General features: G+C 44.4%; 1 protein-coding gene across 11 annotated transcripts in view; it reads right to left on the bottom strand.

Moving 5' to 3' along the window:
- The window catches only part of pleca (plectin a), a 97,143-nt gene that overhangs the window by 55,851 nt on the left and 25,016 nt on the right, over positions 1–16,276 (bottom strand). For 2 of the 11 annotated variants that reach the window (XM_070984223.1, XM_070984226.1), the window contains exon 1: positions 13,472–13,640. The exons of the other annotated variants lie outside the window; for them this stretch is intronic. In XM_070984223.1, the coding sequence (XP_070840324.1) occupies positions 13,472–13,517 (46 nt within the window). In that variant the 5' untranslated portion in view covers positions 13,518–13,640. Of the gene's footprint in view, positions 1–13,471; positions 13,641–16,276 lie in introns of those variants that run through there. 11 annotated transcript variants of the gene reach the window in all.

The following is a 16,276-nucleotide window of genomic DNA, read 5'->3' as shown; positions in this document are numbered from 1 at the left end:
ATAGGAAAAAGGCCTCTGGTCTCAGTTTCAGGCCTGAAATTAGTCAGAAACATTAATTTCCAATTAATGTAAAAATAAAACCTCACTCTCGTCATTGCTGTCATTTCATTTGATTTGCTCATTGTGGAGAGCACTCAGTAACATTAGACTCTTTGTTTGATGTTAAAATTTACAACATAACCATGAGTCATGGCGTCTACTGAGAAAGCTGGTGTACAATTGATGCTGTGTTGATAAAACCAGATTGGGTGTATCCAGAGGAGGAAGGGGGCCGGCAGATAAGAAGGAACCCCATCTGATAAGCAGCAGAGATGACACACAAACCACTATCAACACGCCTGAGGGGAAAACCGCCATCCACGCAAAACACAACAAGGACAAGTCTACAGCTCTGATTTTAAAGACAAGATGTTGACGGTATCTAACACTGATTAATAGCAAGGGTACAAAATGAACAGCACTCTCTGTATGTTAACTGCTGAAGGTGCCCAACATATTGTCAAAGTTAATATTCGTTCCCAAGGTTTGGAGTTGTGTCAGACAGTTCTTGTATTTCTTTTGGAAAGACTAAACCTAAAGGTCAACCACTGAGAGAGTGCTGGAGGAGTCCATAAACTCTGCTCTCCCTGCTTTTCCCTCAGCAGTCACAGCCCACATCCCCAACCAGCCAACTCTGCAAACCTAAATGGAAAAGCCATCAAGTCATTTCTTTCCCTGAAGAAAAGACAATTGTGCCTGTGTTTAAATCTCTGTTACTCAGCCTCCTCTGAGACTGATCCACACTGGAAACCAATATGGAGTTCCAGGATAACCACGGTTTCCAGTGAGGCTAAAAATATAAGCAGGAGCTTTGGAAACTGTTTGCAGGGGATGGTGATTTTTTCCCATTTGCCTTTAAATAAGGTGGTAGAACTGTGCCATCCTCTGACGGCTGCACTTTTTCACTGTTGTCCTGCATAAATATCAGAATAAAGCACATAACTACGTACCACAGTGCCCTCTGCAGAGCACAAAAGAGCCCCAGACTGTACATAGTGCCTATAACAGGGAACAGTGATAATTGAGAAGCTTCAAATTCTGCAAATGAGGGAGAACATCTGGCATCACTGCTCTATTTCAAGGAATTGTCGTTCTAATAATTCATCCCCTGCCACCATTTATAATTCCCTTAAAATAAATAACCAACCTTTGGCCTGTTTGTCAAAATAAATTAATGTTAAACAGATTCCTTGCCTACTGGGAGCAATGTTTCAAAGAAAGGGAGTAACACACATGCAGAAGAGGCATTAAGCTTAGTAAAGACTCCAGCTGCTCTGGGTTAAACAGTATTAGCCAATCATTCTTGCAGTTTAATAGGGGCTTTATGAAGCAAGGACGTGTTTGAAAGTCCTATTAGTGACACTGAACTCTGCAGCAGATGGAGGTAACCCCACCTTCAGGAGCACTAACATTAAAACAATCGCTGCAGTTCATTTTTGCTCCATCTCTGTTTCAGATCATGCCAGGACAAAGATGTGCTGCCAGTTCCCTGCCTGGTATTTTCATGCTGATTGATTCATAGTGACATTAGACATGATATACTGAAGAGATATCTGGAGGAATGAATCACAAATCATAAACACGGCTGAACTTTTGCTTTGCTAGCACGGGTAGAGTCTTGATATATGGCGCGGCAGATAAAACCACTTCTGATAGAAGAAAACAGATCTCTCACACTGCGGGAACTCTGTGCTATTGACTCATCTAAAAACTGGAGGCCTTTGTTGAGCTGGTTCATTGGATGCAGAGACTCTGTGCCCATGTGCTCTCCATTACCTGTCCCGTGGCTCTAAATCAAGCGAAACGGCGGCAACAACAGACTTTTGTTTCGTTACTACCACCAAATTGCAGATGGAGAGAAATGAAACATTCTGTACCTGTGTCAAACCTCTCCAAGCTTCAGCTCCCCTCGATAAATCCTTACTTATAACACACAGTACACAACATATTAAACAGAGCAAAATGTCTAAATAACCGCTAGACTCACAAATTCAGAACTGACCAAATGAGAATCAATATAATCTGTGGAAACCTCTTCAAACTAAGCCTGGTGAAAACCCCTAAAACACACTGGTTATTCAGCTATTTCATGCTCAACCACTGCCCGATATAAATAAAGAAAGCTGTTTGGGTCCCTCTCTAAGCTGTGATGAAAGCCCATTGCCATGGAGGACGCTGCAGAGGACCAGAGAATGGAGACAACTGGAGTGGCTGCTTTAAAGCAAACCCATTCAACTCCTCTGGCAGATGAAGAGGCTCTCTGCATTCCAGCGCAGACTTTACAGTGAGTAATTTAAGCAGCAGAGTTGTCTTCCAAGTCATTAAATGCCACTCAGCATTTTGATATTTGGAAACGGAGCAGTGGGAAAAACGCTGGGAGGAGTATTGCTCAAACAATGTATGCACACACATCTGGTGATAAATTCTCCGGCTATTCTGCAACCATGACACTGGAAACATGCAGCCAACATGCTGCTCGGCAAACGCGAGCAAGTGCAGAAACACTCGAGTCCGTTCTGCTCGGTAAACTGAAATAAAAGCCGTTTCCCCTCAATATGTACAGTAAGCATCGAAGGCCGTCACTTCACCTGCCTTCGTCTACACTCCACCTCTTCCTCTGCTCTGCTCTGGAGTTAGTTCTTGCATCTGTCCACCTCATGTTCAAAATTCTTCATTGATACGAAGTACATTATTACCTAAGACAGCCTGATTATCCACTGATGTGCCTTATAAACAAATCAGTGAGGTTTAAGGGCCAAAAAAACACTTGGAGCAGTCAGGCTCAACACCTGGTTCACGATGATTTGATAGAGGATACTATTACGTTATCCTCTATCCTAAAACACAAGTCTTGCTATGTAGTTTAAAGAAAACAAAAAGGAAGAGAGACAGAAGAAAACAAAAGAGAAAGGTTGGGAATAAAATGAAACTTAACTTTTAACATTATTTGGTGCATATTTCATCATGTTTGCTCACTAAATAACACAGAAAATAACACTCAAGTAGCAGAAAAGGACGACTCAATCCAACTTTTTCAGCTCCAATATCGATTCCTGGGGTTTGGGTGTTGGTCCATACCAAGCACTGATCTGAAACCAGTGTTGAATTAATGCCTCACTGTGTGGCAAAGGCTGGGAAACAAACAGTGCTTTCTTACTTTGTAAATGTATAAGTGCATAGATATAAATGGACTGAATTGTCAATCCGGTACAAGATCGACCCCGTTATCACTGATCCAGCTGTCTGAGTCAGCATTGGTTGGATATCTGATACCAGTATCGGTATCAGTCCCTCTTTAGTAGCAGCTTCACACAGATTTCATTCACCCCTGAAAGCTAAAATGACATGTAGTGAGAGGCAGGATGTGCAGTGCATCAGAAATATCAAATGTCTGATGGGGAGGTGGCTTTCTCCAGATGCAAACAACAGGACAGAGACAGCGACAAGACCCTGTCTGATGTGTATGAAGACTATCTGTAGTCCATCTGGGACTGACACAAACCAGCTGTGTCCACACAGTAAATGAGCAGGCAGCTGAGGCCACGTCGGCCAATGAAGCCCCGCAGGTTTTCCCCGGGTTCACACCTAAAAGACCACAAATTGTCCTTGAGCGAGAAGCTGAACCTGAATCCCTTGCAGAGGGTCGTTTTGTTGCCGACAAGTGGAAATAGGTGAAGCTGAAACGTCCGCAGGGTGACGAGTACCAGTCAAAATCAGTCAGATGGTGGTGCAAAGTATTTGGTCATGAGTAGTTTTATAAAACAGAGCATGCAACACGAAGTGTCGCATCGCTACAGTAAATCTGCACCAACGAGCCGTTTTTTATGTGAGCATGAGGAAAGTACATCATAAACTCAATCCTCAACAGGATGCTGGATGTGAGAAAAGCAGAGCAGCACAAACCAGTTGGACAAAGGTTTCAGCTTGTATTGCACAAACCACTCAGGGGATGTTGTTCCGCAGACAAGCGCTGCAACATGAACTGTCTGGAGGGCAATTGAGCCAAAATGGCTGTCCGCATAAGCAGCTAATGGACGCTCACAGGGCTGCGCCCCCAGATTTTGGCAAAACCACCTGAGCCTTCATGAGAAAACCCCGTGAGGCATCTCTGGGAGGCACGAAGCAGCTGCAGTGTCAACACAAAGATGTAAATCTAAAGTGAAAGACACGCTGCTCAGTGTGAAGGTGGCACATCTTACAGTTGCTTGTCTCAGAGATCACAGAGCTAAAATGGCTGACTCGGAAAGCGACTCATGGATGACTGCACTTTGCCAGAGGCGCCGGTTTGCCAAATCAGACCATAAGAGCATCGTGTGATTAAGAGGAACCACACCGTGGCAACAGAGGAGGAGGAAATATGATTTCTGTGAGAGCGAGGGGGAGAGACTGGCCACTGCAGTGAGTCATCAAAAAGTCACGGCAGGGCGCGGCCAACCAGGAATGCCTGCAACCATGGAAACATGACACGCCATAGAAATATGAGTAAATACAGTGCAAGGCCAGAACGGTGGTCAGAGAAGATAGCATCGCTACTGGCAACACTCAAAACAGACAGAGCCTTCTTGGAAGTGAAAGTCGCTCCGTGGCTCATCACCACACAAGCCTCACTGAGCAGCCAGAAGTTTCACGATAGAAACACCAGAGAAACGGGCAAACTGGCAGCGACCATGCAGTATATAGTGAGTGCAGGCTGCTTTTGACATTATTTTGGAGACTGTGCGTTTTCACGTTACCATGCACACACGCTTTTCATCTCCTGTCTGTAAAACCCAAGGCCAAAATATGAACCTGACCACAGCAACACCAAGTTGTGTTATTAAAGGAATACCCCACTGGAAATTCAGATTGTGAGTGTCTCTGCTGTTAAGCCGGTCGTGCATTGTGTTGTTGCCCCCTAAAAGGCCAGAAGCTCTGCAGGAAACAGCCTTTTGAGTTATTTACTGGCGGCCTGATCGGTTTATCGGTATGTTCACTATGTTTACAACATAGTGAACATACCGATCAGCAGAGAAGTCAGGAGTGGTGTGAAAAAACAACACTCGGAGTTTGACTTTATTGCTTTATTGCGGTGATTCTGGGTCACTACTGGAATCCAGTGTGACTGCTGTGAAAACAAGCCGACTAAAGCTGCATTTTCCACAACGGAGGAAGCTTTTCAGCCACATTTCATGCTTACGGGGAGTGGTACTCAAAAGATACAAGTATTCCTTTAAGGTAACTTTCTTGGCTTTCAGATTCAAGCGTGCTTGGATTTGATAGGAGGCCATAAAAGCTGCAGAGAGACGGGAGCGTTTGAGGAGAGAGCATATGTGTGATAGCTTTCTGATGCTCATGGAGACAGAGGGTGATTAAAATCGCTCTGTTTGCTCCAAATCTAAAACATATTTAAGAACAGGGAGGAATCAATCATGCATACTGGCACTGAAAAAAGCTTTATTGAAACATACCTACAGTAATGTAAACCATGATGCAGTGAGAGCACACATAGCTGCACTTGGGCAACTTTTTCCCCATGGTGGCCTCAATCAGCCACCTCCTGGGCTCATTCTCACACTGTCTTATTAGCTGCTAACTAACTACCAGATGAAGAAGAAACTGTCTTCAGCCGCAGTCACTGAGAGGATATCCCCAAGGGAGTTTACGGCAATGGGTAATATATCCGCCAGAGTGCAACAATGGTGTTTTTGACTGCCAGACCAGTGAGGACACAACTTAAAGGCACTTTGGCAAAGCCCTGGGAGACACTCCGTAGTTACAACCCTCTTTGGTCATGGGAAGACTCTGAGGCCACCTTGTCAGCATGATGTGTGTGGGGTGCCATTAGTGGAGTCCTATATATCAGCTCCAGCCTCCTTGTAAACCCCCACAGTGACAGGGTGAAAGGGGAATAAGCCTCTTCAGACTCCACCTCCCCTGTCCACATTTCCCCTCTGCTTTGTACTTTTCCAGATCACTCCCTGACTCTGCACCACCATGAGAACAATGCAAGACAGTAACTACGCTCTGCCTGGAGGAAGAGTGGCAAAGAAGAGGTCTTATGAGGAAAGAGCTGATTTTATTTTTTCATTTTTTTTGTTTTCATGTGGCGGGGCGTCTTGCTGGCTGTTGCCGGCTGTTTTGCCTGCAGTGAGGGCTGGCAAACAAACAGCCCCTGCAGCTTTTATAACTTAGTCTCATGCCAGGCAAGCTCTGGAAATGGCACAAGAATGACGGCTTTATAACTTACAATTACTGACAAACTTAAATGTCAGTAGGAGGGATAAAAAAAAATGCAAGAGTAAGCCTATGATTTTGGCCTGATGCTTGAATATAAGCCACGCTGCATAGTTACATGCTGAAAGCAAAATATAGAAGTATATCATGTGTAGGAAACCTGCGGTATGACGAGGCTCAGGCAAGCTTTGTAATATTTCCTACAGCATCACAGAGGCATCAAAGTCGATCAAGTCTATAAAACTCAATTAATGCTGCAACAATTAGCCAACTGATAAAAAATATTAATCAACAACAAAGCCAAATACGAGGATTTACTGATGAGGAAAGACATTGCCATGTTTTGTATAAACTTAATGATTGATAGAAATCCTTGACATCCTGCATAACGTGGACCCTGAGCCTGTAAAAAGTGACTGTGTAGCACATGTGAGGGGCTGAAGATTAAGTTTGAGAAACAGAAAGACACACAGGGACAGAGACAGAGGCATTGCCTCGAGCTACAGATAAAATCCAGTTGATTCACTTGGCTTGGTATCAGAGCAAAGAGTCAGATGCCACACATAATGACAAACATCCTTTCATGCCACCAACAGCAGCACAGCCTCCCGGGCTTCTGTCGTTATTAAGTCAAATAAAGAGCAGCATTCATTTGAGAGCCAGGACATGCACAAGCTGCTGTGTAACAAGCAGAAAAAGGAATTTTGATGATCAACAGTATGGGGACATTGAGACAAAGACCGCTGCATTAACAAAAACCAAAGGACCCGGGTTGATGTGCTGGACTTACAGGAGGAGCTCACCCTTTCTGTGCCACCTGACAGCCTCCACTGGCCTCTACTGTCACCTGGGAGCCACAGCTCAAACCCACAAACATTTTAAAGGCAGGAACAGCCACTTACCTAGAAGGAAAAAAACACAAGCGAAAGGAGCAGTTAGCAAAAATGTTGAAATATTTCAAAAACACACTCTTTAAAATTTAACTGCCTGTAAAAAAGGAGAGAGCATCTTTAAAAAGTGGAGTGATGTTGACTCACAAACACCAAGTGCTGCTGCAGTTGTTAATGGACTGAACAGTGCCAGACCGATTGGAGAAAATGCTTTTAATGACACACAATGCAGATTAATGTGCAGACCGCAGGACCATTTTAGGCAGGAACTGAAAAAACAAAAACAAAGCCTGACATCTCGGTAATGGCGGTCGAAATAGCAGCTCTCTTTATGGCACTTAACCCTAACTGAAATCTCATTAAGGCCTCCACTAAATTGGGCATGTGTGTCAGCCCGCGTTAGCTTCAGTAACAGTGCCACCTGCTGGACACTTCAGAGAAAACTCAGATGCAGCAGTGTTTTAAAACAAGTGGTTTAAGAGTCACCTGGTTTCAATCCCCCCGCTGACTCCCTTTTCTCTGACAAAACAAAGCACACAAAGTGTAATTATGTCCCACCAAGCAGAGGATTAGAGGAAGAAGAGGATGATTAGAGAGGATGTGTTAAATTACGGGGCCAGTTGCCCTTCTGAATGACAGGAAACATGAGGTTAATGAGATTATGTAATCACATCAGCTAAGTTAGGAGGCCTCTCGGCAAGGATGGTGGCCGGGTTTATCAACCAGCATGACTGACAGGTTCACTGACAGCTCTAACAGGATTACACTGACTATTACTGAGGAATACAGACCCAAAGCCAACCACATATTCAGTACTCACACACTGAATTATACACCCAGAATACAAACTCTTCATTACAGAGAACTCAAGAACCTTGATTTGAGTGGACTTGTTGTCGTGCATGTTTTCTGGTACTGGTATTGCTGAAATTACCCCACTGCCTTCATGCACGAAACAAATCTGAGATGTGGGTGGTGAACCAGAGCTCCAGAAGCAGGCCAGCCCAACGCTGCCATGACCCATAATGTAATGCTATGTAATAACCTTCTTGCATGTTTTTAGTGGGGGTTTTATGGAGGATACCCCAGGTTAACACGGGGAGAACATGCAAACTCCACACAGAAAGGCCCTTTTTCTTGAGCAGCAGGCACCGAAGGCATGATGAAAGACACGCCCCCAGTGCCCCAGATGGGGATCGAACCCGAGACCTTCGAGCTGTGAGGCGACAGTTTTACCACCTGTTCCACCGTGCCACTTTGCTGCATCACTTCTGCTGTCAAGGTCTGAATCTTGGTTTGAGAGTTCTATTCTGCAGGTAAAAACATGCATTTTGGTAATAGATTAAGCTGACATCTGAGTTGTTTTTTTGTTTTTTGGCCACTTGGGGGGCAGCAGAAACAGACCATATGTAATACAAACATATTACCACCTCTTAAGCTGATTTGACAAACATCCAGCAGATGCAGGTGGGTAAAACATCATTTTGAGTCATGGTTCTGGTCAACTTTTGAATTTAAGTCCAATATTCAGTCTTCTTTTAGCTCCGTTCTGGCCTCCAGTAGAAATATCTCTTTAGCTGCTTCACGCTATTTGCTAACTTTGTCTGGTGTTTGGTGCTGAGCAGATAGTGTACAGAGGTTACATCAGAGGTTTTTTGCTGAGAGCAGCTGCCTGCTGCAGTCAAAAACAATGCTGGTGAGAGTGGTGAGACTGAACCAAAACAATAAAGTTGTGGCTTCAAAAGCTAAACAAGGCGAAAGTTACAAAACCATTCAGCAGAGGAACTGCAGAGTCAGGTGGCGTGTGTTTGTTACTACGAGCAACGCCTTTTACACACAAGTGGACCCACTGTTTATGTAAAAATATTGATGAAAACAGCTGTGCTCAGGGTGGGATAAACTATTTGCTCATCTTTGCTCAACACTGACTCAAGTTTTCCCATCTGGACTGAATCACGGCTGGAGAGAAACAGGTGAGGAATCTGAAACACGGCGATCCACCAAGTCCTGCAGCTCAAATAGCGGCTGAAGCGTCTGAGAGCCACTGAATACTGCTGCTACAGAGACTGGGAAAGTGACATATGAGCCCTTCATCTCCGAGCATGAAATACAGACAGGATGTATCAGCAACATCCAACAGCGCCGAATGAATGAAGCCACTTCACACACGATACATTCAAGGACTACAACAGCAGAGAAACGTGATGTTAAACATCAATATTTCACACACCTACTTCTTTTTTTATTCATGAGTATCAAAAATGTTGACCTGTGGCCCCCTCTGCTCTGCCCAGGCTGCTCATTTCTGCCCTGCATTGTCCTCATGGACCATTTTATGCTGGGAAATTGTTGGCGAGCAGAAAGTGCAGCAGTGCAGGAAAAGAGAAAGCGCTGATCTGATGCTGGTCTGGATCGTTATCTGCAGATATCAAACAGAGCATGACTGCAGATACGCAGGATACAGCAGCGAAATAAGGAAGCAGATCATTCAGCCCCAGACCACACACTTCAGGTCATCAGGCAACCACATAATAACCCTGTTATGATGTTAACCATGTTGTTGTTTTTAACTAAACAGAGGAGCCCGCACACTGTTTATCTGCACAGCTGGATGCTGCAGTCTGTGAATCAAAGCATCAGTAGAGGGAGCTTCACCTCATGATCAGTACTGAGCTATAGCTGAGAAAACATCTGCTAAAAAACAAAGTATGTTTTTGGACCAGTAAGTTTATCAAATAACACAAAACATGATCATACATAAATAATTTTTTCCAGCTTTGTAAACAATCGTGTTGTGTATCATCAGCATTAGAAAGCACTTCCTGTCTGCCTCCTTTCTTGTTAGACACAATGGTCTGCTCAGGGCTGCAGGCTTGGAAAAGACAGCTGATGACCCCAGATCAGCTGCAGGGCTTACTGACAGGCTGTCAGCTGCTGCCTGTTCAGCACTCTGTATATACAGTACATAACTCTTTATCCAGTGAAAACAATGGCTGGCCCTGCCTGAGCAGCAGCCAGTGTTACTGTGAAAAGTCTGACAGCACCTGCACTGACGAACAAAGTTTGTCATTTGAAAAGCTGCTCATCCAGTAACTGGTTATAATGTGAGCAACATGGTTTAACATGCGCATAGGTTTACTCTTTACACTGTACAGTAATGTACACTGTGACTTTCAAGACAGTTTGCAGAGTTTGGGGTGTGAAAGTGCTGGTTCAGACTGGAAAAAGTGACATTTTTATCTGTTCATGCACTGTCAATCACAACACTTACTGTTTGTTAATTTTCCTCCTGAGCACAAATATGTGGATACATATCACTTGTATCACTATTTTAAATGGACTTTCTCACTTTAACTTTAAAGGTTTTCCCAATCCAAACAGTTTTCCTACCACGTCTTCATCCCATCTAAATACCGTTTTTTCTGCCAAGAAAAGGCCCTTACTTATTTCATGTGAAAACATAACATAACATTTAATCTGTTATTACCTTAACCTGTGGCTGATTTGGAAATAGCTATAAGAATTCTGTGTCTGCAGAATTCAAGAGTGAACCTGCCAAATGTCAGGAAGCTAGTTTGCCTCTCTGCCTCGTATGTCTGTAACACTAACCTGCTCAGAGGTCAAGTGCACTGACCCCTGCCCTGAACTTCTTTTTAACTGGATATCCCTGGTTTGAACTCGCTCTGCTTCAAAGCCCAGGCATCTTCCTTTCACCTGCACTTAACCTTCAGAAAGCATCATTGACGACAGTGCACTGTTTGTGAAAACATGCTGATAAGGGCTAGATGGAAACCCTGAAGCAGACTGAGTGTTGAAGCACACAGAGCAGCTACAGACAAAACTACTGTAATGGCAGAGCTCCACAAAGGCCAAAGGTTAAAACAGGTTAAGAGCGCCAACTGGCTGGGAGATAAGCTCTTTTGTTCACATTGTTCTTGTTATTGTGTTTTCGCTTCTTGCAAGGGAGACCTGGCCAAGACGGCAGCATAAAAGACTGCAGGCAAAACAGTACAAACCAGGCAATGGACAAAACACGACTGAAAACTGATAAAAAAGAGCAAAGCAAGCGAGAAAGCAAAGAAGAAGGAATGGTTTCCATGTCTTCCATGCAAGTGGGGTCTCATTTAGCCATTCAGAAAACGCAGCTAAATGCAGCTCCTTGTAATTGCTTTCAAAATTCCTCCTCAATCCTCGCTCAGAGATCTGCATAAGCCTGAAATGAGCTCAAAATATCTGGGTCAAGGCCCACAGCTGCCTGGTGGAAAGAGGTAAAAGAGAGAGGAACATGCTGGCTAAACGGGTGAGTTCTGCTGTCGGTGATAAGTCACCAAGGCCACATAGCAACGGTGGCCTCGCTTGTCTCAACACACACGGGAGCTCATCAACAGGCTCGTCTTTTAAAGAGCTGATTCTGGACCAAGTACATGAAAATAGCTGACAAGGGCTGACAATGGGAGCAATGGCCTTGAGGTGACGACATGCTTACAAATGAACTGAGCCGCACCGAGTGAGCAGCAGTGTCCAACATATTAAGCAAGTCCATTGGGAGCGCTCAGTGAAGCGAGGGAGCTTTTGTCTCCGGAGCCTGGGGAAAACATTCTCAGCCTCTCCGGGTGGGGAGGACTTCTTCAGATCCCTCTCCAGGATCATTTAAATGCCTCCACTGCTTGGAAAGCCCTTCCAAAGTGCTACCACATTTCGCCAGGCCAGACTACTCCAGACAAACCTCAACTCCACACAGAGGAGCTTTTAAAAAAAGGCTTTCCTCTGGGCTGAGCCAGTTTCACCAGTCTGGCTGGGTTCTGTCTCCTCAAATTGGAGGCTTTCTGTCTCTATAAATGTCAGTCAGTCTGCTGTTAATCCTCTTCTCAGAGAGATGGAGATGGAGTACATTCATTCAAAGACTGGTGTTAAACTAGTACACTCGCCATGGGACTCCCTACAGGGCTCCCTGAATACCTGAAAAACTAAAAAGAAATACCAGCTGTGCAGACGGCGGTACCTGCAGGCGATGGGAGACATGTGCGAGGACAGGAGTCGCATTTGAATAAGTTAAGATGCCTTGGAGATACAAATGGCTCTGAATATCTACACAGTTGGGTGCACGCTAATTAAGAAACTGCACTTTACAAAGTATAAAGAAATACATCATGGGAAAAAGGCTTTGCTTTACAAGTTGAGCAATTAACTCATCTACTTCTGTTCAAGGTGATGTCACAGCAACAATATGTCCAACTTTTACCACAGTTGGTTTACATCAGTGGAGAAAAGGTTGGGTGTTATTAGAAAATATATACTATTAGTGCTGATACAAGGGTTTCCATCAGTTTACAAATAAGCCAAGTTTGAAATAGGACACATGGAAGAACTTCTTCTAAATGAATAAAACAGACTTAAATTGGCTAAATTCAAATCAGAAATTGTTCCGTTTTCTATCAAAGTAAACTGAATATCAGGGGGATTGTTGGTCTGAAGAAATGAGACATCTCAAGATGTTGGACTGAATTTTTGACATTTCATGGACTAATCGATTAATTCATCTAGTGGCAGACCTAATCAGATGAAAGAACCGTTAAAGAACAAAACTGACCAGACTTTTGAGAAGTTCTGATCAGAGCTAGACAAATTTCAGTCAGCACCAAAGAAGCATTGAGATCTGACAACCAGCCCTAATGCACAACTAATTTATGACATTCAAAATCCTCCATTCGCTGTGTTTCTAATTCTGTGGCACACCTGCATGTGAGGGAGGTGGGAGGAGCGAGCATTGCTGATGTAAACACGCATTGTAAGAAACATCTGACCACGCTGCACCCTGACTCCCCTCCTAAACCAGGCGTTCTGCACCACCAGTCCCATCCCTGACTGAGGGGCAGGGCGATGCAGCAGCAGCAGTCGCTCTGCAGCAGCCGACCTGCTCTGCATCTCCCGGCGCAGACGCATTCAACGTGCCGCATGCAGCAGCAGTAGCGGCGGTGGCGGCAGCCTCCCACAGCATCTCACACACACACACGCTCGTGAAACGCACTATCCGAGCACAATGCCTGACCCCTGGCCTAACCCCTGTGGTCACGCCTGGACACAAAGGGGAACAAAAGCTTTTCATTCCTTTCATCCACAAAAATATGCAGAGAGCAAGAGAGAACAGAGGATTAGCATTCCTCCGTTTAACTCAACAGCCCTGAAACAGTCAGAACTTTTTGTTCATCCATATGATGAGGAAGTCCTCGCCACAGAGGGATTGTGGGAAAACAAGGCGGTCCTGGAAGCATATGACGGCGATGACAGCAGTCAGAGGGAGCTAAATATCAAAAAGGCAAGAGGAGTACCTTTGAGAGAGCTGATCTCATGCTGGATAGACCTTCCGGGATCCATGGTTGCCGTCTCCCTGCTCGCGACCGCCTGAAGCTCCAAACAGTCGAGTCTGAGCTCTGCAAGGTCAGCTCGGCGGCGGCGGAGCAGCACGCTGGAGGATGCAAACGTCTCTCTGCTGACTGCAGGCTGTTTCTCTCCCTCTGCTCTGCTGCTGCCACAGGAGCTGGCAGCTTAGTGTTTTTGTTCACTCCCTTTCTCTCTCCCTCTCCCTCTCTCCTACCCGCTCACATATAGTCCCTGTCAGCAGAGAAATTGTGAAAGAAAGGAGCACACCTCCCTCCTCTCCACCTCTCACTCCTCCCTGATGCTGTCCCGTCTCATCCTCGTGGTGTTCAGGGAGGTGCCTCTGCCGATAACAGGCACGCTCCGCTGTCATGTTACAACAGTGCGTATAGCTGAGGCCAAGCAGGCAGTGCAGAGCGTGAAATGATGAATGAGGCGGGCAGTTTGAGGTACAAATACAACCCACTTTCCATAAGTAAAGATATTAAGTAAGTGCGCTGATAAAATATTACCCTGGTACTCTAGGAGATAAACCATTTATGTTGGTGTTAAAAGACGAAGAATTATTTTAAAACTAAAAGATAAAATCAAGGTAAACGTGAGAAATAGTCAGTGTGTGGTTTATTTGTTCTTCCTCGGGACAACCGTGTGTGTGACTCAGCATTATCCTCTCTTAAAACTACCACTGGATGGAGGAGCCTCTCTGTTTTTTATGCTGCAGAGGGGGCCTTGGACCTCAGAGGGGTTCAGATGACCGAGCACTTTTGAGAAAAATAAACTTTGCAGTCGGATCGCAATCAAATTATGGAACAGCATCTTTTTGATGATATCATTTTTAATAAAAAAACCAAACTGCACTCTGCAACAGTCTACACTACATTCAGTTAACAGCTGACATCACTAACGTGTAGCTGGCATATGACGTCCTCTTTTGTTGTGGCGCAAACTGCAGATAGAGGGCAGGAAGTGATTAGCATAGAAAGCACTGTCACACACATTTAAAATGTTTTGCATCTTTTACAGTTGTTAAGATCTATCAAACCAAGAAACCACGAGGAGCTTTTATCGAGTACCACAAGTTGTTCATAAGGATGAAAAATGCAAGAAATTGACAAAAAAATGGCTTGTTAATTGTCTGCGGTCAGGAGGAGCTGAGTCGGATACTGGTACCAGTGGTGTAATGTTAGCTATTGCTTTAAATCTACAGTGATAGATTTAAAGCAATATCTACAAGCAAGACTAACACTTATCTTAGAAGGTGAAGGTCTTAGAAGGTGATCGTCTGACACAATGCTGTGTCGTGCAAGTCAGCGATACTGAAGATGTACTGCAATGGAAATTCTTATTATCCGTCTTCTCTGTTCCTCAATCATGAACCAAATGATTTCATCTTCTCTTTACTCAGTCCTAGGCATTCACTACCTTAAAGCCAAATGATTGACTATGCCGTTTGATTAGATGTCTGTATGTGTTAATCTGCTGACCATGACACCACGTATGTACTCATCTACTGATTAACAGAACATCTTGCATGATCAAAGCTGCTGACCGATCATTGTCCTGACTGAACAACACAGTATGACGTGCCTATTGTGGCGACATTGTTCTGATGCTAATGTCATCCTATTTACAAGATAAAGTATTTTATATAACCTGACAACTTCCCCTGTTCTGGGCTCTCTTCTTGCAGTCTTACTCGAGGTGGCAAGGATGAGTCCATCTGCAGGCGTAAGAATAAACTCCCAGAAAGACAATGAACCACTTTCAACATAAAATTGCCAGAGCAGTACCCAAGTACGAACTGACAGGGCACATATATGCACGTTCACTTAAGAAGACTATGACAACATTAGAAACTAGGTGACGACAGACTGGTAAAGATTATGAGGAAGCCAGCTCACCGACAGGTGAAATGCACGAGTCACTGAAACACACAATCAGGAAGTGTTGTGTAAGTCTCACAGCATCCTGGAAAGCACAGATCATCCGTTTCACAATGTACCGCGCGTTGGTAATAGGTTTACACTTGGAAATATGGAGAAAGGTGATGAAGCTGTGGATTACTCACAATGGAAGTGAGGCTAACCTGTCAACATGGATAACGGTGCAGGTGTGTGCGAGTTGTTTCGTGTGTTTATCACCTCTTTGTGGGTTTTTCTGTGTCCTGCATGGCTTTTATTGTCTACCCACTGCTGCTACTTCCATCAATATGTTGTGATCTGATTAATGAGGCAGCTCTATAGGACAGATGGTCATGTGGTCCCATGTATCAGGGCCACAGGTCCACACGGGTTCAAGTTTCAGAGTCGATGCCATTTCCTGCTCATGGTTTGCCTTCTTCCTAATGAAGTGTTCAGCGGCCAGGCTACTTAAAAGCTTTCAAAAAGCATCTGCTGAAGGTTCGCGGTGCTGCATGTCTGACTTATTCCACCCAGCCAATGCTCTGACAGCTGCTTTTTATTATAAAAGATAAATAGCTGAAATATTTCACATTGCCTACAAACCAAGCACACACGCTAAATCATGATACCAAAAGTTAGAAATGTCCTGAAACAAAACAAGGCCGCCTTCAGGGGGTAAATCAAAAACATGAATGACTGGGGACTAATGAGGAGACCCGTCTTAAATCCCTCAAAATGAATGGAAGTCATTTTGCCCATATGAAGACAGACATGAGCAGAAAAATGGATGTTTTTCCAGCTTTACTCGAGCCACCTGGTTGAGAAGAACCTATTTTCTCCTCTAACAGAGTCCTG

This window comes from Chaetodon trifascialis, chromosome 17 (assembly GCF_039877785.1).
Source record: "Chaetodon trifascialis isolate fChaTrf1 chromosome 17, fChaTrf1.hap1, whole genome shotgun sequence".
Taxonomy (NCBI): domain Eukaryota; kingdom Metazoa; phylum Chordata; class Actinopteri; order Chaetodontiformes; family Chaetodontidae; genus Chaetodon; species Chaetodon trifascialis.
This window is presented reverse-complemented; position numbering and strand designations above follow the sequence as displayed.